Consider the following 24,974-nt stretch of genomic DNA (forward strand, 5'->3'; position numbering starts at 1 on the left):
GTTATATTCCCCACTACACACAAATATTAATCTCCAATATTAAATAGTAAGTATCCAACAGTCAGCTAAGTAGAACATTTTCAATAGTCCAAGAAGGTTCGAAAGGTTTTCTGCATTGCTTAGTCATTCAAATGAATGGTATATATGTTATATAAATCTGTATTATAAACTCCCTGGAACAACGCAACTCATTGCTTCGATCCTTTGGTTATAATATACAATTTTAGATGTGAGAATGAAAAAGCCATTTAAATTGTTTATATACAATGTAAATGTCTACATATATCTTTCCTTTTTATGATGTAAGTTAATTCCATATTTTGGCCTAGTATATCATGTTATTCATCACTATATCTGCACCCATATGGCTTTATCAATTGGTACACGACATAAGGTTAATTTCAAAATAATTACTTTCTATACCTAATATCCCACTGCAAGCGGTACGGTAGGACTCAAGAATCTTGTCGGCCTTACTTAAGAAGTCAGGCCAAAAAGTAATATTGGCCCAGCTTACAGAGTCAAATCAAAGACAAGAATAGACGCAAATTTCTCAGCGTGTGATGCCAGCAACGTGAATGCCGTGAAGCGAACCACAGGAGCGAGTGGAAATATTCGCACCTCAACGTCAAGTTTGCGTGAAGCTGTGTCATGAAAGCCTGTCAGTGTTGAGCTTTTCTCAAAGCTTCAGTCATACAAAACACCTTCTAGAAACGACGACACAGTAAATCTGTGGATTCTAGAAGGGGCTTCAAGAAGGTGTGCCAATACAATCAGAATATGACATGTTTCAAGTAGGACAACCTAAGTTTATTATTACAACACCTTTGAATCACAATGATACCTTATTTCTAAAACTAATTTTGGTCTGGTGACCTTTTTTTTTAAAAAAAGAAAAGGAGAAACTGTTTGGGTGTCATCCGTTGGGTTGGTCGTGGGACATCATTCAGCGGGGGGGGCCTCCGGTGCATCCCGATTGACTGAAAGAAGAACATTTGATCCTTTGAGCATTTTAACCATGATTATTCTTACGGTGAGTGAGACACACAACCACTCTTTCTTTCATACCTTCCTCCCGTGCCTTCATGCGAGCCACAAAGTTGTAGCTCTTGTTCCTCCGGTAGTTCTCGTAGGGGTCGTCCAGTGACACCCCCACACCCTTGTACTGGTCCCATTTGTCTCTGATGTCGCCCCCCTTGATCGGGTCCTGGATGCCCTGCTCTTTGGCTCCCAGGCCTCCTGAGCCACTCCAGCCTGTGTGGGACAACAGGGGAAGGATGCAGGTTTGTCAACTGTACAGCATCGGTGGTACAGCATAGATGGTGATTCATGAAATTAAACAGAAAGTGAACTGCGAAACTGTTGAAACTGCAATTTTGCTTTCAGTTTGACGTCTGAACATGAATGGTGTGCTGTCACTATTTAAAAACTTGAAACAAACCTATTTTAGTCTCCAGAACAATGAAACTGCAAATCATTTCTTTATTTTTTTTATACGCCTGCTCAATAAAAAAAAGAATAATAAAAAAATTATTTTTACGATTTCTGAAAAAAGTTGAATAGAGAGCAGAGAAATACCACCTTTGGGATTTCTAAATACTCTGGTATATCATAATACCGTGATACAGCAAAAGTCTAAGGAGTAGATTTTAATTATTATAATAGATTACTCATTATGTTTCCAGTAGAAACACATCTCTTCACATCCCTTTGTATCCGTGCCAGGAAAAGGTAATTCTACATTCGGTAACTTTATGCCAAGGTCAGAATCAAAGTACAAAAAGTCTAAATCTAAGAATGCAGTCAAGAGAACATTGCACGCCAAACTGATAACACAAACTATTGGACATGGAGATGGACAGGACGGAATAACTCACCCATCTTCATGAGCAGCTGGTGGCCCTTGTTCTCCTCTCCTAGCCGGGGGTCGGGCGGAATCGGAGGAGCGGCAGGTGCTGCGGCAGATGTGGAGGATGTGGCGCTAGAGATCAGAGAAAACAAAAAGGAATTCAAATTAGGCCTGGGAAAAAATATCGATTCATCAATGCACTGCAATTTATTTGTTCTCGATTCAATTTAGATTCAGAATTCTTTGAATCGATTATTTCCCCAAAAAATAAATAAAAAAACAAGATTGTAATCTAGAACCGAATACTCCTTAATTTACATGCACTTTTACATTTGTCAATGTAATGATCATTACTTTTATGCTGCAAGTTTAGCTCAGGAACAATACTATACAATGTTTTATTCCAATACTAAACAATGTTGTTAAAGCACAATGAAATGGTTAATTCATTTTGGGGTCAAAAAGAATAAATAATATTAGGTATTATTGTTATCTGCACGTATTATTGAATCGATATCGAAGCAATTGGATCAATATTGAATCTAAATCTAATCAAATCGTGACCTAAAGAATCAGAACTGAATTGAACTGTGAGGTATCTGGCAATACCCAGCCCTGATTCAAATGCATTGTCATTTGCATGGGATGGATGAATGAGTTGCAGACAAGAGAGACCACTTTGAGGGCCATGGGGATATAAGGTAGTCTTACGGAGGGGAGGTACTGCCGGCCTTCTCCCCGCGAGGACGCTTCTTGGTGGGCGTGCGAGAGCGGGATCGCGACCTGGACCGAGAGCGGCTTCTGGATGACCTGGACTGGCTCCTAGACCTAAAATCGGGAATTAAGAGCAATCATTTATTTTGATGCACCTAAAAACATGGCTTGGAGTGAGCGTGTGAGAGAGTGAGAATGTGCATGCGTTTTATCCGTTACCTGGAGCGCGAGTATGAGCGCGAGCGGCTTCGTGAATGAGACGAGCGGGACCTGGAGCGGGACGACTTGGAGGACTGGGAGCGGGAGTGGGAGCTGGAGTGGGACGAGGACCTTCCCCTGCTCCGAGAGCGACTCCTGGACCGGCTGCCGGTGCCCACGCGTCCACTGGGGAGAGGGCGGGATTTCGTCACGTGACCGTCAGAAGACTCTGGGGCATTTGTTTGACCTTTATTGGGGCTGGGGGGGGGGGGTATTGTTCACAGCAGTATGAACAGATGTGAACCAAATCGCCACTCGTCATCGCCCTTTATATTTACATTCCATGCATAACTGAAAAAGTAATATGCTGCATAATTTGTTAAAGAAGTTGCAAAACAAAAGCATTGTGGAATCATCTTATCTTTAAGAGGAGGCAGATGAAGAGAGGCCTGAAGGAGAGCTCACCTGCTGCGTTTCTCCTGGCCCTTCTTCCTCCGGGCTCTCATCTTGGCTCTGAAGAACTCATACAGGCCGTTCTGCTCCCAGCCCTCGCTGGTTGGAGGGGAGAAAGTAACCCAAAAAGGGCATCAGGGCTGATTCTCTATTGATGAACGTATTGATCGAAAAAAATTACATAACATACATTTCTTTAACAACGTGTTGCCAAAATATCATCAAATCTGTGCTCTACACATTACCTGCAAATAAATTCGCAATTCACTCAGGGATATTCTGCCCCTAACTGACTAAGATAGCATCTGCATTAGTTTTGTAGGTCCATCTGGAAGGCAAAATCGGCGAATAGATGCAAATTTCTCAGCAGAAATTGCCGCCGTTGTGAATGGTGGGAAGCGAACCACAGGAGCGAGTTGAAATATTTGCACCTCAACACCAAATTCGAGTGAAGCGTTGTCATGAAAGCCTGTCAGTGTTGAACCTCTCTCAGCATCCCTCACGTCCTGTAGTCCGGAATGAATCACAAAAGCGTCCATCCAGACACAGCTTCAGGAGTAGACGTAAAATTCACGGTATTAACGCAGACACGACTGCGTTGGGTTCTCCGTATTGAGTCGCAATTCAATTGTGTTATCTCAGCCATGGCTGGCAAATGTGCTTCACTTTTGGTATGAACACGGCTTTACACTACGCAGGGGTATGTGAAATGGAGGGTTCGTGCAGAAAGTGGTTGCGCCATTGACACCTCAGGCAGATGCACTCACAAATGATCAGTCTTCATTTTCGGCACTTATACCCACCGAACAAATTCATCTCCCAAACGTGGGCCTGAATACAAAGGACGAGGCCTGTGTGTGTACCTGTTGCGGGGCCTGTCGTGGGACGGGGGGCTGTAGAAGGCCTCCACGGCGGCCAGCAGTCTGTCGCTTGGAGGCATTGGAGGGGGCAACCGGATGTCTTTGGGGTCCAGGGCCTTGTAGTCGTTGTCTTCCAGCTGGACCAAGAGAAAGAGAACGTTGTTAGCTTAGCTGTAGCCTGCCAATGCCTGGTCATGCACACTTCCCTGATTATCAATTCACCGATTGTCGATTTGCCACACTCAACGTGGGAGTAACGTGGGCGGGTTCTGCACAGAAACCCACCTGGTTGCGTTGCTGGGGCGTGAACGCAATTGTGTGAGCATCTAGAGGTCTTACCTCTTACCAACTCATCTGTCAAATATGGATCCAAACCCATGTTCTAGCACCTTTGTTAATGCTAAGCTAAAGGGGTAATGTCGTACCTTAACAAGTGGAGCCATGAGTCCAGCCGGCAGGTCAAAGTAGGGGACATTGGGGACCAGACTGGGGTCGTCTTGGGCTGGCTGGGGGGCTTGCTGCTGTGGCGGCGGCTGCTGTTGCTGCTGCTGCTGCTGCTGCTGCTGCTGCTGCTGCTGCTGCTGCTGTTGTGGTGGCTGCTGCTGCTGCTGCTGCTGCCGGTGGCGCATGTGGGGTGACTGTCCGTTGAAGCCGTGGGGCGGTGGGCCAAAGTCTTGGTGCTGGTTGGCGCCCCAGGGAGGGTGATCTGCGCCCATACCCGGGGGAGGGAGCCTCTGATTGGAGTGGTGGTGGGGTGGGGGACCCATGTCTGGGGGAGGGAGAAGGGACGAGGGAGATATTAGGGCTGGTCGTTTTGGTTCAAATATACAACCATGAAAGGATACAAATAATTAGCAAATAATAACTATGATATTCATACTGCCCCATAAAATGTGTTTCAGTAACTTCTGCTCTGTATAATATTTTGGGAAGTACGCAGTCATAAAAAGTGTTTCAAATCGATAAAAGGCTAAAATATAATGATTGGGTTGGTTAAAATTAACTTCATTGGGCTGATGTAAAATGAGATTCATTTGCTTATATTCCTCTTATTTTGGGTCATGTCGAATGGTCTGCTTTAATCAGAATTATTATGATTATTGACATTGCATTGTCTTCTAGTAACTCCCAAGTCATGCAGGGGTCAGGGATCACGAGGATTACGTCTTGAATGCACGACATATATTAATCCCATGGGGTCATTTCATGATGACATGGGAGGGTAAAGGGTGCGGTGAATAAAGTGAGCACCTGGGTGCTCCGCTCCGGGGTAGTCTCCCTGGGGGTAGTCCCCCTGTGGGTAGTCTCCCTGGGGGTAGTCAAAGTGGTGCGGGGGGTATGGCGGCCGGTCGAAGTGGTGCCTCGGGGGGAAGTCGTCCTGCATGAAGCGGGGCGGGAAGCGGCCGAAGCCGTGGTGGGGCGGGGGCGGTTGGTTGAAGGGAGGGGGCTGCTGGTGGGGGGGGAAGGGCCCTCTGAAGTGCGGGGGTCTCTGTGGAGCGGGAGAGATAAGAGAATGACACAAAGACAGATGATAGGTACCTCAATTATTAATTATTAATTAGGACAGGTCAATTCAATTGTAGTAAGGAGTATTTCAAGTCTTGGTACAAATTTTGTGTTTGGGATCATAGATTGCTGCACCATCTTTAAGCTGAGCTCATACAGGCAGCATGTGTCATGCAGTAGTTCATCCTGAATGGAACCACTGCAGTCTTCCATTTTTATGTTATGTACCTAAATAGGCATAGGTGGTACCAGTAGAAGTACATGGCATGGCTTCCGGTCTTATTAATGTACACAAATACAATCCATTATTATGAAGCCACTACTTCCTATCTGGATCCCAATGCACTGAAGATGAAGGGGAAGCGGGCGAGGACATGCCTGCATGCGGGGGGGGAACGGCGGCTCCCTCTGGCCCCAGGGCGGGGGCTGGTCTTGCTGGTTGCCCCACGGCGGCTGCTGGTCATACTGGGAGTTCCACGAGGGGGGGCCCTGGTCCGAGCCGCCGGGCCCGCTCCACGGCCCGCTTTCTCTGGGAGGGCCTCCGCTCCAAGAGCCCTGGTCCCTCCCCTCGTTCCACATGCCGTCGTGGCCACTCCAGGGGGGGCATGGGGGTGGGGGCTGGTTGGGGTCAAAGGGGGGCTGGCAGAGACAGGATGTGTAAATGAAAGTCAATATGAGGGTACCTTAAACCCCCGGTTTATGAGGATGAAAATAAACGGCCATATTGGGTTCCATCTGAGAAGGTGAGTGGGTGATGGAAGTCGCAGACCCCTCGTATTTTACAGAGAATATCTCCCGTTTACCAACTTTGTACATTTTACTCGGAAATAACGCAAATGTTTACTAAGGGTTTTCCAATGCAAAATGCCACCAGGTGTGGTGTGATTAGCTGTTACAAGGCGTTTTGGAAATCTGCCCCTTATGACATCACAGGTGGGCGTGTCCACTAGTGGTGCAACGGATGTAATTTTTCACTTTATTTGGTTTTTACACATTTGAGGATTTATTTAAAGTCACGTTTGTCTTGTTATCTTTTTCATTGTCGTGATCCGACCCGTGACTCAAAAACGGTGACACGATCTGAACCGTGAGTTTTGTGATCCGTTGCACCCCTAGTGTCCACCTAGATGTGTGACGGATAGATGAGCAACGTTTGCTACAGTCGGCTGGGTAGGCTGGTAGACTGATCTATCCAGCACACATCTAGGTGGACAAGCCCACCTGTGATGTCATAAGGGCCAGTTTCCCAAAACGGCTTGTAACAGCTAATCCCACCACAACTGGTGGCATGTCACGGGACCTTTAACAGTAACATTATCATTCAATCCCTGTGTTCCTATGCATCGTGTGGCCTCTTACCGGCTGCTTGGGGTTCCATTGGCCCAAGTGCTGGGGGTCGAACCAGGCGGGCTTGGAAGAGGAAATGTCGGTAGGTCCTGAAGGGTTGCCGGGGTCGGAGGGCCTAGATGGCCCCTCATAGTCCCCTGGAGGAAGGGCGGCGCTGGGGCCTTTCCCGTCACCTGCACCCGCACAACAGAAGAGGGAAGGCCACACATATCGAAATCAATGTGCGGTTGGTGGGGGGGTTGGAGATTTGGGAAAAGGAAAAGGTGAGGCAGAGGCAATGTGTGAGTGTAGCAGAGATTTAGGGGGGGATTTCAGAAAATCAAAGCATTGTCCTGATGCAACGTTTTCTATTTTGTGGGAGTGTGTGGATGATGGACGTTTAAGCAGCCTCCCCTAGTTGAGTCTGATTGGACTCTGAGGCTAGGAAGAGGCTGCACACCTGTTGCACATTGACTAGTCAGTATTGACCGGTTAAACCAGCCATCACCCCACACACTCCGAGAAAGATCTCCTGCATGGCAACATGGCGCACCAGACCATGTATCATCCTCCTGTACCATCAACATACAATAAACCGGCTTCAACATCACCAGCCTATTTCCTGTATATGGAGGAGCCCAGAAAAGCCACCTGGGGGGAGTGTGGCAGCCACATGGGTGGCGTGTAGCATGCACATTGCTAAAGAGAGTCAACAACACAGAAATACTACGGTCGAGTTACCATTCTGGCGTGCATTCTCACCGGCCTGCGCGGTCATGGGCAGAGCCTGCTCGCCATCGCCCGGGGCGGGAGGCTGACCCGGGGGGCCGGGCAGCTGGGCGGAGGCCGCCGCGGCCTGCTGCTTCACGCTGGACACGTACTCCTCGTGCTGCGCCTTCAGCGCCTGGATCTGCTGCTGGAAGGCCAGCTGGACCGGCTGCACCGCCGCGGCGTGCTCCGTGATCAGGGACGCCTGGGGGAGGCGAGAGCAGCGGCGGGGATGCGGGTGAGGTTGTGCGGTCGGGCAGGTTGTGTTGGAAGAGGCCGCAGTGCAGCGGCGCATCAGTAACGTAGATGCACTGTACTGCACAGCAGTTTAAGAATGCTGTAAGCTTGAATTGATACGGTACTAGAACTCAAATATTTATTTAGAAAACTAGTTAATTGTATTTCCTTCGTATGATACAACAAATAAATATATTAGTACATATGGATATGGGAATGAATGCATTAAAGTGTTTTTGTCACGCTTTGTGGAGCGCTACGTAGATGTTCTGGAGGATGAAATACTAGATCAGCCGCGAATCTGAAGATTTGATATCATGAAACAACTGCTTTGAAGAATGATCAGGTACTGCTCTGTAAATCTTCAATCAATTGCTTGCCGCTCTAAATAATTACAGCCAATCTGCTTCTGCTTTGGAGAATGATCAACCAATCAGCTACGTCTCTGGAGAATGTACAACCGATTATCTATAACCCTAGATAATCTACGGCCAATCAGCTTCTGCTCTGGTCCTTATGCTCTCACCTGGTACTGTCCAAGGCCTAGTGCTGGGCTCTTGAGCTGTTGAATTGTCACGTCATCAAAGTAGCCATTCTTCTCCCACAGTTGCAACAACTGAACAGAGAGATAGGCACCGAGGGTTGGGGGAGGAGGGAATTGGACACATAAGAAAGTGTGAGCAGGACAGTTATAGAAGAGGAAAATAAATTATTATAAAAGGAACCATTTCAATCAGGATATGCAACCCATTTTCATCCTGCCTGTTGCAACAAAGAACTTCAACGGATCATATTGGAAATATGTTTTATATATATATATAATATTAATACAGCATAATAATTAATATATTACAATTGCATCCCAAGATAATTTCTGATTGATGCAGATTGGGGAATTCATGTTGTAAATATCCATACAATATACCACAACATCAAAGAATGCCTCAGGTCACACATTGTGGCACAACCGGGGGAGTGTAACAAAAATGACTACAAATGTATTACCCTGGTGATCTTCTGCTGCTTGTCTTCTTCCACAGCCAGGAAGCTAGTGCAGTAAATGGGCACCACCACCTTCTGCAGCGCCGCAAGCAAGTCACGCTGCTGCTTCCGCTGGCTGGACGACACAATGGGATTATGAAGTACAAGATCATGTTTTATCTCTTTTTTTTTCTGTATGTTTTAACGCAAACCTTAAAACAAATGTATTTAAAATGACAATGATGAGATGGGTAACAGAAAAGTGATTCGGATTACTCCTTATTTAAATGTCGACATAATGCATAATACGTTTTAAAAGTAGCATAAGGTTTCTGTTAAATGTGCCATTTTAAATGGAGTTTTGGTTACATTAAAATAATTGACAAACAAAAAGAGTCGAACCAGAGGGGGACCAGAAGGCATCATCTTTTGGCCTCCTAATATTGAGGCAGTTTATGCTGCCGTAGTGTATTTTATATATCTGTATTTACCAGTGATGGAGGACGTCATTGGTCAGATAGATGAGATGCAGGCGGAGCTCGAAGTGGGCAGAGTCTGCGGTGATGCGGTTGCGGAGGTGTGAGGTCATCAGGTCGCAGTGTAGTGGGCCCTTGGCATTGGTGAACATCCAGTTCTTACCAGCCTGAACGCAGAACAAACAGAGGCATAAGGCTTCAAGATAGACACCCACCTGCAAAGAGTTGGTGCTGCACTGCCCGCTGTCTGTCTAGAGGTGTGTCTAAACATGCGTGTTCAATTGGCTGCATGTCTCCCTTCCCAATATCCATAGGCTTTCATGGTGACACGAATGGGTATAATCCTTGACAACAGAACCGGAACTGTTAAGCGTGGCACTTACCGAGATGGCATCTTTGGTGCAGGTGTCGATGATGGGCTGCAGCAGGTTGTCAAATTCGGTGACATCAAGCTGGGTCTCCATCAGCAGCTTCTGGGTCTGCTGCTCCACCGCAAGGGCAATGGCTGCCGACACTTGCTCCTGGTGGGGACCAGGGGGTCAACCGACCATAGAGTGTCAAACACAGACGCCTCTTTATGGATTATACATTCATTGTGTTCATGTGACCATACGCTCACAGTCTTGACAAAGCTTCAATGGGTGTACCTGACGGAGTGTGAGTAGGTGCTGCTCCTGCTGCTGAAGGTTCCACTGGCTCTGCTGGATGAGCTCCTCAAGAACGGGCGTGGGCGGAGCTAGGATCGGGGGCGGGGCAATGATGGGCATTGGTGGAGGGACATCAATGACGTCCTTGGCTCCTGGGTTGTATAGGTCTGCAAAACAAGCCAGCAAAAGAGGAGAGTGGGTGATTGAGGCAATAATGTCGGGAAGAATGTCCATCTATTGAGCCCTGCATTCTCATGTGTTATATTTAAAGAGTTACTTTACACTAGACCAACTTGACACGTTTGCATCAATCAGGGTGCAAAACCATCTGCTAGAGTTCACATTGGGTAAACCATAACGTAACGCACCTTTAAACTATTGGCATAGTATAATAAAACCACCGTATGTGGAATTAAAAACTGATTGATAAATAGTATTATACATAGTAAATATTTACTTTAGGCAGCAGCATACTTTGTCAAAATAAACATTGGGTCACGTGTGATCATTAAATGAAGTGTCAATATGGATGCTACAAAAGAAGCATGTTCACTCAACAGTAAAACAATGTTAGTTACTCTAAATAAGGTCATTGGTGAGGTCAAGCGGCCACATTCAGTAAACCAATGACAAGTCTCCAGGTGCAGAGCAGGCTGAACAAAGAAAATCTTAAGTGTATTTAGTCTTAAAACACGAGCAGTATGTCCCCATCTTGTCCCCTCTGCAACTTGCAAGAAAGAGAGAATGTTGAAAAACCACAAATTGGCACCTCTAGTAAAACCAGCAAAACTATAAGAAAAAAAGGGTGAAGCAAGTGTATTAGACCGGTGTACCTCAAAAGAGTTGCATAATTAACATGATGTCGATACCTGACTTGACGAGACCTTGATTCATTCCTTATTCATTATTGTTTGACTATGTGGAACCTTTGGACATGTGAAAATGTAAAATGTGTATAAACTTCGGATGATGAATAATGCAGCCCTCATCAAGCAAGACTTAATCCCAAGCAGAAACAAGATGACACTCAATCCCTTGCATTATGAAACGGCATTCAGGCATGGTCAACATGTATTTGTTTTAAAAAGCTGAAAGGAAAGCCCCCATATTTCTTTACAACAATAATCAAAAAGTATGTTCAGAGTTGGCTTTTGTAAATAAAACTAAGAATATATAAATGCAATCAAATGTCAGCAATGGCAGAACAGAAAATGCAACGGAAACACAAAAAAGCGTGATTGTGTTAATAACCAGCAGAAAATTAGCATTTCAATTTGTTCATCGGAGGCAAACAAAAAAACTTGGTTCCCGATAAATACCTTCACATTTATACTCCTCACCATCGTGGGTAGAGGGATCTATGTGGAGAGAAGCAAACTTTAATGTAATTTGTAACGTTTCACGTCACAAAAGAACTCCTTGATTTTGACCAGTGCACTGCATCCAGTGCTGTGATTGAGAAATGGAAAGTCCAGATAGATAAGGGACCTAAATAATTCACTAGGCTAGTTGTATTTCAGTCTGCTTTGAGGCAGAAGATGAAATGAGCTTGGTCAGAAGAGGATCTGTTGAATACTGTGACTGAATTGTATCCTTTCAGACACTAAACTCTCAAGTTTAGGGTGTATATTGATTACTTTGGCCATCCCTTTAACACCACTATGCATTACAATGGTCAAAATCAGTTCCTTTTTTTTCTCCGTCAAATTGGAATCTCCATTTACACCTGTAAAAAAATCTTTATTTTTTAGGTGTCTAGCTAGCAAACGCAGTGATTGATACATTAACTGGACATAATATTTGAATAAACAGGAAATCTCGTGTCATGTAGCAGTTGCAGACAGGCTTCTCAGATAGGCGAGTCCCCTCACAGGATTAACACACCATTAATAACACAACTGATAACACTAACACGTTTTTTGGGGGGGCCATGCTGCCCGGTCAGCAATAAAAACATGCAAAAAATGTAGATTATTCTTAATAAGGACATTACACACTTAAAGTGTAATGTAACCTCACTGGTGAAACCTGTTGGACAAATTTAGCAAGTTAGAACAGACATTTCTACTGATCCAGTGCATATCTTCTGCTCCTCTTTTCTGCTGTGTGAACTACCGTAAATAACCATAATAACAAACCGTTCAGAAACCTAACTCACAAAACGATATTCCGACAATACTTGACATGGGTTTGATTGGAATACTGCACTGTTTGTTTCAAACCTGTCACATTTAATCCAGTATGAAATATAAATCTCTATTTGTACATTGATGACACACTTAGGCCTCACTATTAAATAAGCAAAGCCATTTGGTGCATGAGAAAATCAACACATTACTCAATTTAAACAAAATCAAAAAAATTAGCTAAAGAAGAGGAGCATTCTGTAGTGTACTGGAATATATTTTTGTGAATTGGCTTCAAATTATGTTTTTTTAACAGCACGATCATCTTTTTTATCTCTCTGGAAAAACTACATACGCTGCTGATGCTCCATAGCAAGCTTGCACTTGTAGTAGCTGAAGTATTCCCCTCCAAACAGAAAGGAGAATTTGAGATTATCCTTCTGTTTCTCCATCGTCATCTTCTCAAACTCTGGCCCATTTCGAGCAACAAACTGGGCCAGCTTGTCGATGACATTCTTCAGCTCTTGATCTGGGTCAATCATGGAAGACAAAAAACAGAATTCATGACTGATTTGTTGTCGTTTACCGAAAGTCACTTTGGACACTTTTTATATGAAAATGTTTTGCTACTGTACAAACAGGCCCTTCTCATTAATGTTCCTCCGGTAATTAAGATGTTGTATTGATTTGTGTTTGATTTAATTAAGAGGCAGAAGCATTCTGAATTCAGTGAAAAATAATCAAGGAGCCATGAGCATCTTGCAAACCTTCAAAATAATTCCTATATGGTAAAACAATTACTGGAAATAATCCTAATACAGATGTTATCTGTATACACTGTTCTAGCTTGCAACTAATAATGTCTGAATAACCAAATCATTAAAACCAAATGAAGACCAAAATGGTTTAGATTTTGGTGACATCTTTCCTTGTTCAATATCTATTCAATATGTTGTAGTTCTGGCTGGTTGGTGGGGTGGTTTACATGATTCACTGCCTAGGATCTACATAACTTCACTTTATACTAAGAACAATAGGATCATTACTGGACGTTAATAAAGAAAAAATAGGTTATTTGAAACACAACAATGAAAACATAACAAATAAGAAGCTGGAGAACTAAATATTGTTGTCTTATGTCTGGTTATTGATGCAACATAACTAATAGACTGAAAAAGATAAAACATTTGAAAACAATACGTACCATACCCTTATATTTAGCCACTTCTAGTCTATAGTACGTATCTAGTAATTGTTTTTATTTTGTATACGTGGAATGGGAAGATGATTGCGAAACATTATATTATTACACTGAAAGAGGGGCAGTATTGACGCTATGACTGTACATCTTAAACACAAATGCTGATAGGAACAGAATTATACTTAAAAATAAGCACATCAAATGACACAGGCAAGCGAGTGACTGGTAAACGTTTCGTTGATTTGATTAAAGAAGAAAGCATAGTCCTTTGGCATTATACGGAGTGTTGCTGCTGCTGGAGTCGAGTGGGCATGTCAGCTAGCATCTAGCTCCGTGCAGGTACCAAGCTAACATCAAACATGCAATATCAACGGTTAACCGTTTACCTTCTGGGGGTGTGGGGATATCCATATTGCTGCACGTAATAGCCTAACAGCTGAAACCAAATGGGTCCCAAAATAAGTTTACGTAGTTGTTTTGGTTCACCAATACATAAAATATTGCTGCATTTCTAACGACATCTTTTCCAAAACGCGCTCCGGAAGTGAAGCTCTGTACAGGACTGTAGCAAGACTTCCCAGCCTTAACCCTGGGGTGGAGCGCCCCTCGCGTCCAGGAGGAGAAGTATGAACAGATTGTCTGAAGCGGAGCAATAAATATAGTAAATAACTAAAGACAAGTATCTATATTTTTATTAGGTAGAACATAATTCAACTGTCTTCCCGAGGTAAGATTTTCTAACTTTGTTCTTCACAATATGGAATAAAAATAATACTCAACGGACAATTTGCCTTTGAGCCTAGATGTCTGAATATGGGCTAATAAGCCATTTTGATGTTTGTGCATTCTCTCATATTTAGAAATGTTCCTAAAGTCTAACGAAAACAATAACTGAACAAAAGCAACAATATACAAATTACTTTTTATCAGTAGTAAAATACAAAGAGTATAAAAAGATAATGAGAATGTAAATGAACAGGTTATTACAATTGCTGTTTATGCTATGCTGAAGAGGTTACCAAATGAATAACCTTACTCGGTAAGGGTAGAATCGCAAGGATTTATATCGATGTCGACTGGATGTCAGAAGTCCTACATTTATTTAAAGGAGTAAGAAAGATCAGTATAATAAATAGCAATTGCTACTAGCCTGCTTTATTTGGTGCCATCATTGGGTACTTCCTTACAAACATTGCTGAAAGTAGCTCAAATTATGATTACAGCTACCGTGTAGCATTGTTATCAGTGGCTTTAAATCCAAAATGCTACGGCTTGATGGTCACTTTAGTCAAAATATAAACTCGACACATCAATTAAGCTCATACTTCGAATTCTCTATAAACTAGACTGTTGGAAACTGTACTGCCGAGGGTAGATACAAGTGCTTGTGTTCTGTAAGAACTGTTCTGGAGGCAGAACCTCAGCCTCCGCCGGAATACAAGGTGTCAGTTGGTAGAGGACTGTTCAATAATGATCGAACACAGGCTCAACAGCTGGAGATACTCGTCGGCTCCATCCGCCAAGCACTTATCCACTACCTGGAGAGATAAAGAAAGAAATAGATGCATGTTCAATTAGCTCAAAAGCCTGTCACAACAATAAATACTTTCAAACCCAGTTGACAAAGTATTGTGTGCAGCCTTCTTAAACTGATCAAACACACACACAATTTTTAATTAAATTACACCGATCTGAATAAATTTGTTCCTCATTAGAACGACAGTGTGTGGTACACACCGCCATCTTCTCCGTGATAGCTGACTTTTTCTTGTCATTTAGGTCCTGTTCAATGATGCTCTCGTGGAGCTGGATCAGGATCTGAGTGGCTGCATAGCCTTCATCCACTATGTCCTGAAAAACAAACCTTCAGGGTTACACATTAATTATCAAAAGAGGTTTATGGAATGGCTAAGGAAGGGTTACGTAAAGAGTGTCTATTGTCCCGCCAATGTATTTTATGGCTAAGGGTAATCGTAGACGTTCAGTAAGTAAGTAAATGGGAAAAGTACAGCTTTACTTTGGGGCTTCAGCTCCAAAACAAGACCAAGGTCTAACGACCCAGCAACCTTCTCTTCAAAAACCTATTTTATAAATGAAATATATTTTATTGACATTTAACATTATAACCTTTAAATCGGCAACCAACAATGTATCTGTGCTTTTTCAAAACAACGGCATCCTTAAGGCTAGACAGTGCTTACCTTAATGGCAATTTGAACTTTCTCAAAAGTCCCTTTGAAGCAGGTTTGAAGTAAGTTGTCAATCATTTTGGAAGGGACTACCTGTAGCAAAACAAAACCATAAGACAATATTCCAATGAGATTCAGTGAGACCGAGAGCTCATGTATAAAGAGGTTAAAGAAGTAGCCACACTTAACATAACCAATCGAATAATGAAAGTAACCAGCCCCAACAAGACAAGCTTTCCTATAAACCAGAATACCAGTAGCATTCCCAACCTTTTAAAACGTGCAAACCTCAATTATGAAGAAATAGATGAGTGAAAAGGAAATTTGAAAGAAACTTCAGTTTAATATTCGCTTATCATGCGCAAAGCCTGTGTGGTCCGGTAAAGGGATCCATTATTAATACAAAATGATTGAAGTCAAGTGGCAATTGAAGATGACTGGAGCAGCTACAGAGGGGGAAGGAGCTAGGGAGGGAGGACTCACTCCGGCGATCTCCACAATGGTCTTCTCTGTGATCTCCTGGTCTACGACGAGGCGTGCTGCGCTCTGGAGGAATGTGATGGCCTTACGCAAGTCCCCCTCCGACACCTTCACCAACGCTGCTATACCCTAGAGAGAGAGAGAGGGATAGAAGCATGTGCTCATTTAGCAACAATATCGCTTCCAAGGTTCAATATAAATCACCAATTGAATAAAATCTCAGAAATACGTGCCCTGTATTGGATCATCAGAATCAGACAGGACCTATCCCTAACCTATCAATCCCTATATGTGGAACCAATTAAACGCTACCTCTTTGGAGTACTTCAGGTTCTCCTTTGAACAGATTTCCAGCAACCGCTCCTCTTGGATCCAATTGGCAAGGGGCTTGAAGCGGAACTTAGAACACCTGGAGGTCAGCGGCTCGATGATCCTGCGAGGAAGTACACAGACGACTCAAGGATGGGTGGGAGAGACGGTGGGGTATCATAATCGTAACTAATGTTTTCAAAGTAATACACCTTGTATATAATAACAATGCAGGAGGTTGAAACCAGGACGCAATACTGAATGGAAGGGGCCTTTTAATTTTCTTAAAAGTTGGTGACCCTTACCTGCTGACATAATTGCAGATGAGACAAAAACGGGTTGTGCGAGACTCCTTCTCCATGGTTCTCCTAAGGGCCGCCTGGGCTGGCCCGGTCATGGAGTCAGCCTCGTCCAGGATGATGATTTTAAAGGGAGGGCACCTCTTTCCACTGGAATACAACAGTACACCATGTTCATAAATAAACACAGCAAGTTAAATACACACACACTAGGAGCCATACAGTGAATCCATTTTCCAAATCCAGGATTTGATGTCTTTCACAGCTTTGTGCCCAACCACGTTCATTTAACTGTGGCACTCAATTATAGAAAAATTATGCCTCTACATCCACTGGTACAGATCAGCTGGTGCTTGAGTGTAAACCTTCTTACTCTGTGCGTGTTCCAGCCACGGTGAGCTGTGCAAAGTTCTTGACCTTGTGGCGGACCACCTGGATGCCACGCTCATCTGAGGCATTCAGCTCCAACACCCTCTGTTTGTACAGCTGGGGACTACAAAACAAAAAAGGAAAAAATGGTTAGGGAAGGGACACAGAGATTCATACTTAAGTAGGCCCTAACTATTGATTTGCAAATGTAAATGCATATCATCAATACTTTATTTGTATAAACTCAAGGAGAGATTACCAAGGACTGTCCTCGTTTTAAGATCATAACAATAACAGAAGACAGTGTAAACCTTGAGTAATGAATGGATGCCAATAGTCAGACAGCACACTGATAATGGACGTGATTATGTTTCTCTATGCCCAGGGCTGCTAACGTTTCAGTTATTTTTTTGTGCTATTAACATTATTTGCGGTATCATAATAAACACAGATATTTGGGACACATTCACCAAAGAAATGGGTCATGAACTGCTGGGGATGTCTTATCCCCTCTAGCCAAAACTTTGGCAATCTCACCCAAAGAGTTCCCTGGATGCTGCGAGGATGGTAGAGGTCTTTCCTGTTCCAGGAGGACCATAGAATAGCAAGTTGGGTAGCTGGAGAAAAAATTATCACACACGTTTAGTGACATTCCTCAACTCCCATCGCATTAACTAGACAGTATCTGTTGTGAACCAGCTGCAAACATGTGTACATGTGCATGTAAGCACTGGAATATACTCACATCTGCCCCTTCCAAAGATTTCTTCAATACTGCTACCACCTCGTCTTGAAAAGCAACTTCATCCACACACTTTGGCCTGCTGTGAAGTCATGGTAGGAAAAGAGGTCAGAAAAGGCAGATCTTCATTATTTAGAGCAGGTGCATGAAGGGGTTCAGTTTGAGTTTTTGCAGAGGTATTTTTTTTCCAGTCTTCAGTTACAATTTCTCACTGGCTCAGTTTGTTACTGGATTTTTCAGTAAAAAAGGTTGCTTTTTTGCAAAACAAAAATGTCAGCATATGTGCACAGTTCCATTCAACTCGATGATATAAATTAATTTTAATGAAACAAATAATAACAAGCTATGGCCTATATTTTACTCCGACAGACTTATTAACTACCTACAATACACTTGACGATAAAATAAAATCATAAAATAGAGCTCAGAAAACATTAAAACACATCTCTGCTGTTGGCACTTACTATTTCTCGACCCAAGGGACAGGTCGGACTCTCTTCTCTGTGCTGGTACCCGGGGCTCCCTTGTCCTTCTGGAGTTTGCTAGATTGGACAGACGTACCTTTCAAAAAGGCCTGCATGGCTCCCCCTGTCTGTCCGACACAGGCACATTCCATGAGACCACTTATTATATTACAATGGGCGGATTTTATGTTGCATCATTGCAGGATAAATATATATATAAATAAGATACTGTAACTGTATCTTTAATACTATTTCAAAGTGTTGAAGTTACGAAGTGCTTTACAAAGCAACCGATAGATTAGAACGCTGGATTCTAGTAGGACACAAACAGAAGCGTAATCTAAATCAGTTTCATGTCCGTATTGTTTTTAACTCGATTTATTGAACAGGTTACAAATTATCCGAGCAGTCAGAGTCGCTGACAAGCTAGCTACATGAACCTACTGTTCGAAGGGGTGTTTCGGATATATCTTACCTTAAACCTCGGGTGTTGTGAAGAACCACAATAATCCAATAAACGTTAACGTTAGAGTAGTATGTGTGCAAGTAACCTGTTCGATAACCTATCGCTGTATATAGTATAAGTACCGCTGTCTAGGTGGGTACTTGTGTTGACATGTGTAATGGTAATGCTAGAATTTCCCGCCCTGAACAAGATCACTTCCGCTGACGATTTTATGTTGCGTCCAATCACAAGCCGTCGGTGCTGAGGCTGTCTCTCGCCTCCGTATCGTTATTGCATCGCTTTGTATACATCTTGTACGTATCTTGTACACATCTTGTTTTTCGTTTGAATAAGTGAAACGTTTGTTAAAGCGTTGTTCACCGATTTGTGGGTCTATAAAACATAGCAAAAATAACAAGTAAGCCTACGTAAGTATAATCTACAGAGAGACCGATAATGGGCTACACAAAAAAACATTATCAATGAGTCATTGATATATATCCCTCATTTCCTGTTGTCTAGCAGCGTTCGGCAGGACATGAATAGGTTGGCAGAGAGGAGATAAGTAACTCTGTGAGGGATGGGCAAGACGCAGATGGCTGCTGCTAATGGTCTTCTCACAGGCAGTGGTCCCGAGGGTATTGGGCGTAGACAGATGATAATGCCCCGTGGTTCGCAAATCAGCTTTCACCAAAACATGGAAAAGTGGTAGCGAGAGCAAGAGATGAGAGATGACTTGTGAAGTACTGAATGAGTCGAGAACGCTGTCACTGTGAAACGGAAGCAGGTGTGTGGAGGTGTTTGATTTGCGCTCTCGCGGTTTCGACTGACAATTACAATCGCAGTTACAATCTGTTACAATCGCTAAAACCTTAAACATTCGGATAATTTAGCGTTAATTATTTTACACTTTGATGAAATTATATGGGTTATTATATTTGCATCCATCATAAGGATGTTTGACAACAGTTTTTTACATTCAATAAATATTCATTCCAGTTGGATTAGTAATATAGGCCTACACAGCATAATACTACATTATCTGAGTGTAACTCGCACTAGTTATTACAATTGTATACAGCTACCACTTCTTGTGGTAGCTGTACAAACGTTACACTATGTGTCTCTATTTTTAAAATACATTCTAAATTATGTGATGGAAAAATCCATCTGTTGGTTACTTTTAATCATTTAAGATTTATTCCTTTCATATCCAACCTTCCTGTTCTGAGTTTTTTAACGATAACATTTGTGCCTAGGGTTAAACCGGTCACAAGGTAGCAGGGATCCCCTTATGCATTCTTTGACTTTTTGAGAACACAGGCAACTCTGTCCTTTAGGTTAACATTTCCCTGATTTGATCATTGACAATTGCATTGTGGGGAGGGGGATGAAGCTGTTTAAATAGCTCTGTGAACCTGTATTCTGGGCTCACTCTGCTATATGAGACGAGTGTATGCATACACTAAAATAGGTTAATGGTCTACAACTATTGCATTCGATTGTGTTTTTTTTCTTTCAGCCTTTAGAAGTGTCATTTGTGCTAGAGGCAATATCTCATAAAGAAATTGCCACGACAATGACTAACCAGATACATATACCATATAACCAGTCAATACCTCTGGCTATGCCCTCCTCAGTCCATTCCAGTTAATGTCTGGCTCCAGGAACCATATTATTTTACTCATTAGCACTCCCCTCCCCCTTTTCATCTCTCTCTCTCTCTCTCTCTCTCTCTCTCTCTCTCTCTCTCCCTCTCTCTCCCTCTCTCTCTCTCTCTCTCTCTCTCTCTCTCTCTCTCTCTCTCTCTCTCTCTCTCTCTCTCTCTCTCTCTCTCTCTCCTCTCTCTCTCCATCCCTCCCCCTTTCTTCCTTGTTTTCCCAAGGGCAGGTGTGGAAGCCCTCTGATTCGCTCCTGCCTTGTGACTCAGCTCCTTTATCAGACTGAACAAGAGCATCAGTATAGCTCAGTAGTGCACACACAATAACCCCTAGCCCCGGCAGGCGTCTCTTCCTGGTGCTGTGTGGAATCACTCCTACGATGACGCATGCGCTGGACCAATACTCACAAAGAGGATGAACATTTCTACTAGGGTTTTTATTCACTGAGCCATTATATTTTCAGACTTTTTTTATGGAAGGACATTTTACGGGCTAATGGAGATAATTCCTCCCATTCAGAAGTGACTTAGCTCAATGGACAGACTGGCTGGATGGCTGGCTGACTGATTGGCTGACTGTGAGTCTACCTGGGAGTGGCTGCATCACCGGGCGCTTTACGGATGTTGTCATTCTGAGAGGAGAATTCATCTAATCGAGGAAGTGAAAAAAAAAGAAATGTCTCAATAGAAGGCAAAGGGAAATATCAAGAAGAAATGCCCAGGATGCAAAAAGGAAGAAAGATCTATAATTAGCAGTTATAAGTATATTTTTCTACCACATATATGTGGTAAAACTGTAACCTGAGAAAACCTGCCAAGGGAGAGAGAGAGAGAGAGAGAGAGAGAGAGAGAGAGAGAGAGAGAGAGAGAGAGAAGCTGAGAGCGAAAGAGGAAGAGAGCATTACAAAAAATAAATGTTACAGTAGAGTTCAGTAGACACGCGCGGGAGGGGAGAGCGACTTGAGGTGGCGAGTACGACGAGGTAAGGGGAAAAGAGTGAGGAGGCGTGGTAGAGAGAGAGGGAGCCCGTGGTAGAGAGAGAGGGAGCCTGTGTTGGAGAGAGAGGGAGCCCGTGTGGGAGAGAGAGAGAGAGAGAGAGAGAGAGAGAGAGAGAGAGAGAGAGAGAGAGAGAGAGAGAGAGAGACGTACTAGCGGTGGATGCGACCCTCTCCCTGAGATGCTGTATTGGCTGAAAGAAGAGGAGATGTCCGTACAGGAGCTGCTGCAGAGGGTGGAGTGTGTCATCACTCACATCGGTAAGTCACACACACACACGCGCATACAAACTCGTCCCTTTCCTCAACCACTGTTGTGTATTCCTTCTATGTGGTCAGGCCCTGAAATCCTTCTGGTTTATCTCTCTCCAGAGAGAGTGTGTGGGCGGGAGAGCCCTGGCGAAATGTAGTAGTCGAGATGGGGTGTGTGTCTGATGTTGTCTGTCTGCCTATAGGGTTGTAGGTTGATTAAGACGGTTATAGTTGCATCTGCAAATGCTTTTGTGTGCTTGTTTTTGTGTGTGTGTGTGTGTGTGTGTGTGTGTGTGTGTGTGTTTCTGTGCTTTTGTGAATGTGTGTGTGTGTGTGCTTTGGATTTCTTGGCGCACTGTCCCACTGCTCGAGGAAACTGCAGGTGATTGCCATGGACCTACTTTACGGCTGCAGTGGAAGAGCCCTACCCACCAGGGGTCATAAATAAGGTTTAATTGAAGGTCGCTATGGCATTAGCTGGGACCGGATTGCTTGAGAGGATATTCTCAGAACGCACCTATTCATTGCTTCCTGAATAGGTGCACAAGGTCGTTGAAGTCATGTCACGATGTAGCTATTAGACCTGACAACGTTTAGTAGATATCCAACCATGACTTTGGTCAGGGGATTCCTCGGAAGAATGTCATATGTGAGTGCACAATGAGTGCACAACAAATGTAATCATATGTTTCAAGTCTAAATCGAATGAATTACATTGTTTTTAAAACAAATGTATGTCATTACATTTGCTCAAGTGCATTGTTAGCATTGTGTACCCCATCTACACATAGTACACATTCATGTCAAATCCTGTTAGATTCAGTATTACTCCACGTTCTCCATTTTACCCTCGTGTTTCCATTGATGTATCTCTTTCTTTGCCCTCATTCCATCCTCCTCGTTCTGTTCCCCTTTTCCCTCCTCTTGATCCGTCCTTGTTCCCTTTCTCTCCTCCTCTTCTCCCTTTCCCCGAGCGCTCTCCATTTCTCTCTTTATTGATTCCCCTATGCCCATCTCTTCCTTTTCCTGCTCCTTTCCTTTGCATTCCCATCCCTTTGCTGCTCTCCATCTCTCCCCCCCCTCCTCCCCATCTTCCTCTTCTGCTCCAGTCCCTCCCCTTTTCCCCCCTCCCCCTTCCCCTGCTCTGCTCCGTCACTGCCCTGCGTCCGTGTGTTTCCGTACGAGGGAAGTAGGTTATTGTGCCACGCTGGATACTGTCACAGAGACTGCCTCCCCTTCTCCCGGGCACTTCCTGCATGGCAGAAAAGGAGGGAGGGGGAGGGGGAGGGCTGCACCACACGCAGTGTTACCATAGAAACTGAGACAGACGATGTGAGGCGGGCATTGATTTTACAAGGGGGGGAGGAGTAAGCCTCATAACGGCTGGTGGCTTGTAAAATATGGCTGCAGTTGTTTGTCACCAATAAGAGGAGGGGACATGCATGTTTGCCTTTGTACCTTTCTTTTTTTTTTAATTTCAACATAGAAAATGGTAAAAATAACTTCAATATACATTTCATTTCACGATTCATATTTATTTTTCCTGTTATTTCTCTGCGTCTCTCTCTAATTTTAATTTTTTTTAAAAAACCATTCAAACATTCAATCCTTTATCTTTGTACATGACACCCTCCTTCTGTGCACCCTTGGAGGTCCTCTCATCCATAAAGTCCTTTGTCTATTTATTGTCCCTTTTTTGATCTCACCCACGTAAGTGGCCATGTTACCAGTTGTACACCAGCAGGGTGCTCACTTGTGCTGTTTTAGAACGTCTACTGCAGAACAACTAAATTAAGTTTGTCTCGAGGATCTATTAAACCCGAGCGCCCCCGGGGGCGGGGGCAGCTGCGCCAACGTGTGCTGTACAGCACCACCATGCTCCAACATGTCCATGGTGCATACCCACGTAACGGGAAGAAGCTCGGCTAAAAACCCATGATAACCATTTTCACCTAAACAAAACACAATTCTAACACCAAGCATCTAAATGAGCCCGTAGCAAAACACGCAAAACGTCCATGCGCGTAGGCCTACTGGCCGCCGCCGATTTCGCTACTTCATGCCACCCACACAAACTATATGTCATATGAAAGCTGAGGCTCCACAGATTCCAATGATACCAATCGTATCACTCTACTCACTGAACTAGCAGCCAAAGAATAGCAAAATAAATAAACAAATAAAGAACGTTATACAGTGTGATACTTTTGATTGGCGATTGGTGTTTTTTTACATGGATTTGGGTCCCTCGATTTGACTGTCCCTCGACTCTATTGGCTCTGACGGTTCGATAGAGGGGTCAATCATCCAAATTGACCAATGCATACCCAAAATATCTTGGGTATATCCAGCAGTGTCATGACAGCTCTTAGTGTATCCTAGATAGTTTTAGTTAGTTAGTCATATTAAATATAACTTACTAACTAAAACTAGTTGCCCAAAAGTCCACAAATGGCACCATTTAGTCCGCCTGTACCTACCCGTAGGCTACTAAAACCTCTCTAAAATCACTTTATTCACTTTATTAGCATTTATCCTGGAACATACTAATCAGATGTTGTTATATGTTTCCCTAAAGGTTCTGGGGTTTTAGCTACTATCCCATAGTTTCAAGGTGGTATTCACTCTAAATAATTCTCTTGGCAAAAATTGAAAATTTACATTTCTTACTATTATCTAACTGAATTTACTCTGACACAGTAACATCTATGTTGATTCTGAAACTTCTGCAGCCACCTCACAGGTGTTACCTTCTTTTTGAAACCAACTTTATTCATATAGCCCTTGTAGTTGTAGAGGCATACTCTATTCATTTTGGGCATGTCATTTCGCGCAGGAGGCCTTTGAAATAGGCCTAGGGCTTAAAACTACTGCCAAGCACTGCTTGGATTATCCAGCACTGTGAAACGACACGGTATACTTAATTAGTTTATCCCTTTTCTAAAGCACAATACAAAAGAAAGATTCTGCATGTTACATGAAAATACAAACAAAAGTAAATACATTTCAAATGCATTTCTATGAGGTTATGCTATTTCAAGAAGTTTTAAATATATTGAAGACTATATCCTGAATTTCCCAGCAGAGAATATCTCCTATCTAAGATACTAATATTTTGTGATATTTACAAGCTGTTCCCCATGTGTTTAGATTCGATATTAGATATTAGATAAATTAGATAAATATTCGTTGTATCTCATTATGGTCATTCTTGGATGTCAGTTCAGTTGGAGCAAGGATGATATATGACTATGAATAGTCATATAGCACAATACGGTTAGATGGTTACGTGAGGTTACGTGATAGGTGTAGCCCATCTAAACAACACAGGCAAAGACCAAAAACATCACCGATTTAAGTTTGAGTAAAAAATAACCAAAAATAGAGACCAGACTGCTGTTTTCCAGCAATCTGTAGGCAGTGAATTT

At 43.2% G+C, this 24,974-nt stretch overlaps 3 protein-coding genes across 8 annotated transcripts in view; 1 reads left to right on the top strand and 2 right to left on the bottom strand.

The window, feature by feature from the left end:
* Positions 1-784: 784 nt before the first annotated feature.
* Positions 785-13,911, bottom strand: cherp (calcium homeostasis endoplasmic reticulum protein). 6 transcript variants are annotated; one of them, XM_060067539.1, is made up of 20 exons: positions 13,729-13,911; positions 12,497-12,670; positions 11,335-11,373; positions 10,016-10,182; positions 9,752-9,889; positions 9,384-9,535; positions 8,917-9,028; positions 8,438-8,527; positions 7,669-7,879; positions 6,940-7,100; positions 5,959-6,219; positions 5,326-5,563; positions 4,500-4,843; positions 4,078-4,211; positions 3,227-3,313; positions 2,783-3,019; positions 2,561-2,677; positions 1,878-1,981; positions 1,069-1,254; positions 785-980 (listed from the first exon to the last, which is right to left on the bottom strand). In XM_060067539.1, exons 1-20 carry the CDS (start codon positions 13,751-13,753, stop codon positions 943-945), a joined length of 3,015 nt encoding a protein of 1,004 aa, XP_059923522.1. In that variant the 5' UTR covers positions 13,754-13,911; the 3' UTR covers positions 785-942. The 6 variants fall into 6 exon arrangements, with proteins under 6 accessions (XP_059923522.1, XP_059923525.1, XP_059923521.1 ...); XM_060067542.1 differs by having other exon boundaries at positions 2,783-2,947; positions 7,648-7,879; XM_060067538.1 differs by having other exon boundaries at positions 7,648-7,879.
* Positions 13,912-14,252: 341 nt separating this feature from the next.
* On the bottom strand, positions 14,253-18,856 carry rfc4 (replication factor C (activator 1) 4). The gene is made up of 11 exons (XM_060067554.1): positions 18,670-18,856; positions 18,195-18,322; positions 17,734-17,812; positions 17,526-17,605; positions 16,993-17,112; positions 16,626-16,769; positions 16,324-16,444; positions 16,015-16,140; positions 15,544-15,624; positions 15,080-15,193; positions 14,253-14,880 (listed from the first exon to the last, which is right to left on the bottom strand). Exons 2-11 carry the CDS (start codon positions 18,308-18,310, stop codon positions 14,788-14,790), a joined length of 1,074 nt encoding a protein of 357 aa, XP_059923537.1. The 5' UTR covers positions 18,311-18,322; positions 18,670-18,856; the 3' UTR covers positions 14,253-14,787.
* Positions 18,857-21,288: 2,432 nt separating this feature from the next.
* Positions 21,289-24,974, top strand: part of mcf2l2 (MCF.2 cell line derived transforming sequence-like 2) — a 95,499-nt gene continuing 91,813 nt past the window's right edge. Inside the window, 1 exon segment of the mRNA XM_060066780.1 lies at positions 21,289-21,555. Within this exon segment, the coding sequence (XP_059922763.1) occupies positions 21,477-21,555 (79 nt within the window). The 5' untranslated portion in view covers positions 21,289-21,476.

Source organism: Gadus macrocephalus, chromosome 12, assembly GCF_031168955.1.
Source record: "Gadus macrocephalus chromosome 12, ASM3116895v1".
Taxonomy (NCBI): Eukaryota; Metazoa; Chordata; class Actinopteri; order Gadiformes; family Gadidae; genus Gadus; species Gadus macrocephalus.